The sequence below is a fragment of the Coffea eugenioides genome, chromosome 7 (genome assembly GCF_003713205.1).
Source record: "Coffea eugenioides isolate CCC68of chromosome 7, Ceug_1.0, whole genome shotgun sequence".
Classification (NCBI taxonomy): domain Eukaryota; kingdom Viridiplantae; phylum Streptophyta; class Magnoliopsida; order Gentianales; family Rubiaceae; genus Coffea; species Coffea eugenioides.
Genome location: NC_040041.1, coordinates 6,962,459 through 6,965,613, shown reverse-complemented (window position 1 = coordinate 6,965,613; position 3,155 = coordinate 6,962,459). Strand labels below are relative to the sequence as shown.

The 3,155-nt window shown below is 36.9% G+C and overlaps 1 protein-coding gene across 1 annotated transcript; it reads right to left on the bottom strand.

Moving 5' to 3' along the window:
* Nucleotides 1-363: 363 nt before the first annotated feature.
* On the bottom strand, nt 364-1,594 carry LOC113776770 (transcription factor MYB92-like). The gene is made up of 3 exons (XM_027321830.1): nt 1,462-1,594; nt 1,237-1,366; nt 364-1,138 (listed from the first exon to the last, which is right to left on the bottom strand). The coding sequence occupies exons 1-3, from the start codon at nt 1,592-1,594 to the stop codon at nt 364-366; spliced, it is 1,038 nt and encodes a 345-aa protein (XP_027177631.1).
* Between the last annotated feature and the right edge of the window lie 1,561 nt (nt 1,595-3,155).

Sequence of the window (3,155 nt, the reverse complement as noted above, 5' to 3'; positions counted from 1 at the left end):
ATTTCATGATTAATTGGCAATCATTCATGACACATATACACATATAGACACGAAAAAAGATTATGGAAACAAAAGAAATATAACAGAACCGATAGCTCAGTTGGAGAAAAACGAAAAAGCATCATCTTCATAGTTCATACTAGTTCATAACATGCATTAATTAATTACTCATCTTTCTGTACAAAAGACACACCATAATTGAACAGGTTGGGTTTGAGAATGTCAAATATGTAAAAGATGAATGGTTTTTGTAGCTGCAATATGACTAACTTTAGTAGTAATGGACATGTTCTATGCTACCAAGAAAGTGGAAGAAATAAAAAAAGGGTGGTGAAACTCCAAACCTCAGACACACATATATGACTAAGCAATCTCATGAAACAAAGGGTCGTCAAGCAAGAGTTCAGGCCAAATAGAAGATGGACCACCTTCATAGCTGGATGTACTACAAGCATCCCCACCATTGGTAATGGAAACCTCGGTCATCGGTGGAATAACCGGAGGAGGAGGAGGAGATGGAGATAAGCTGGAGTGGGGAAGCCATGGCGAAGTCGGCGAGTTTTCTCCTTGGCTGCAGAGAATTGTTAAGTTAGAGGCTTGAACCATATGATCCTTGTTCATAGAAGTCTGAAAGCTGCAGGGAGATTCCAAGTCAGGCAAATGAGAGAAAGGGATGGACTCATGGACAGCCTGAAGAGTATTGGTAGCCATAATGGATGATGGAATAGGGGTCTCCATAGGATTTGTGCTTAATACTTGGCTATCCTTCACTGCTGAGAGCGAGTTTAGTAGGTTGTAAGCCTCCATATCCGGGATAGTTGCGCTCAAACTGTTCGATAAAGATGGCATTGAAGCGGCTGGAGGTTGAAGAAGATATTGCAAGTACTGAAGCTTAGCTATTTGAGCAGCTTCAGTTTGTAATCTTACAGCTTGTTTCTCCCATGAATTTTGTTCCATAAGCTCTTTAAGATTAGCCAGAGCTATAAGATGGGGCAAGCTGGAGAAGATATCGGTCCGAGGACGATGAGTCATTGGATCAAATCCCATTTGAATCAACTTCTTCTTCAGATGAGTGTTCCAGAAATTCTTGATCTCATTATCCGTCCTTCCAGGCAGGTGGGTGGCAATAGTCGACCACCTTGATAGAAAAGAAAACACAACCAATGTAAGTATATACTGTTGAACCCTCTGATTAATTATCTTCTATCAAAATTAGAATGGTTTTGAGTGATTTACTTGTTTCCAAGTACAGCATGGAGATTAAGAATTGTTTGCTCTTCTTCTGGAGAAAATTTTCCTCTCTTAATATCAGGTCTCAAATAGTTAGTCCAACGAAGTCTGCAACTTTTCCCACATCTGTTAAGACCTGAAATTGACAAAACCATGCCAATTAATTTTCAGCACCAAACTATCAAATGATAAAGTATCAAATTATGCAATGCATCCATATATATCACTTACCTGCAAGTTTTGGAAGGGCTCTCCAGCTGCCATGGCCATGTTTTTGGATATATTTGGTGAGTTTTTCATCTTCCTCAGCAGTCCAGGGACCTTTCTTTAGGCCAGTTTCATCGCAGCAAGGGGACCTTCCCATGATCAAGTTCTAGTTCTAAAACGATATCTTAATCTTTATGTATGTTGGCCTATGATCTGGGCTGTTTCCCTCCAGTCCTACCAAATAACTCAAAGGTCCAGTTATATATAAACTCTTTTGCCTCTTTGTCCAGATGCTGTATGACAGAGAAACAGGACCTACGTGGGGGGCTCTCATTTGTCTGTGTTGCCGAACCTGCAATGACAAATATAGCCCTCTCTCCGGTTTTTCTTCTTTACAAGCTATCCTAATTGGTAATTATGGAAAGGACAAGAAATTGTTAATACTTGTATCAAGAATCAAGATGTGTTGATCATATGACTTCTGAAATACGGTGTAAACCTGCTCCCTAGAATAATACTGCTAGAATTAGGACCTTTCTTTCCTTTACCAGAACTAGGACTTAATATGCAGGACCTATAATTTTACACATAATTGCACACTACATCCTTCCCATTTATTGATAAGGTGCTTGAACTTTGCACTAATTTTGAGAAAGTAGGAGTTTTTGTGAAAATAAGTTGGGCATATTGGACTCATCTGATAAGATTTTGCTACTGATCATCCCATGACAAGCACCCTTTTTTTTTAAATATCATTACAATGGCACCCACAATGACCGGAAATACAACTAACTAAGGATGGATAAAAATACAATACTACTAACTAACACTGCAAATAACCCACACAAATGGTGGGAAAAGTAACTCGCAAAATAGTACAATAAATAGTAATACCTATCTATTGATATTCATTATAAATACCTATCTCTCTTTCGCTCACATTTTGTTGTGGGAGCCCATGATTTGATTAAGTACATACAGCATAATAAGTACAGATTATCCTTGTATTTCATGGCATCTCTTCAATTGGTGGAAAAAACAAGCACATTTCGATCTCCATAAACATTATTGTTTTTCTTTTTTGGTATACCAAATTGAGCTAGACCTTCAAATATCCAATCCTTCTGTTCCACAAGACAACCGTACGATAATTTCATTGAAAATTGATCTGTATTTGTTAATAGTTATAAAGAAGAGCTTGTTTTTGAGTTTGTAAGAACGAGTATTATTTTCCCATATCAATACTACATTTACCATTAATTTTGCCGAAGAGAAACTCCCATGAAACCATTCTTCAAACTTTTGTTTGCAGTCCCATGACTCAAGGACTTTCAAACTTGCATTGTAGACCTTAGAAGTTAATCACTTACTAAAGAATGAGCAAATTGCTAAGTAATTTATTCCCGGACCTTATGCATCATCTTTTATACACATCTCTCGCTTAGGAATAGTCCTTCTACACCTAATTGACAAATATGTCAAATGATGCATCTCATTTGCTTTCTTATTTCCTTTTAACTTTGACATTGGTCTTAGTATTATGCTTTCGTAGTAAATTTTGATTTCGCCCACATAAAGGCATTCAACTCAGAGATAAACAAGGCTTAGTTTCCTAATTTCATTCGAACATAAACTTTAATTAATAAAAATTCTGTTATAGTTCATTCACAAATTATTTGAGATGGATTAGTAAACAGAACATTAATTAAACCCATTTA

Coding starts and splice junctions, on each gene's coding strand:
- LOC113776770 (XM_027321830.1), bottom strand. CDS start 1,594: ATGGGAAGGTCCCCTTGCTGCGATGAAACTGGCCTAAAGAAAGGTCCC. Junction 1,367..1,461: donor AGCCCTTCCAAAACTTGCAG/GTAAGTGATATA, acceptor TGTCAATTTCAG/GTCTTAACAGATGTGGGAAA. Junction 1,139..1,236: donor CATGCTGTACTTGGAAACAA/GTAAATCACTCA, acceptor TTTTCTATCAAG/GTGGTCGACTATTGCCACCC.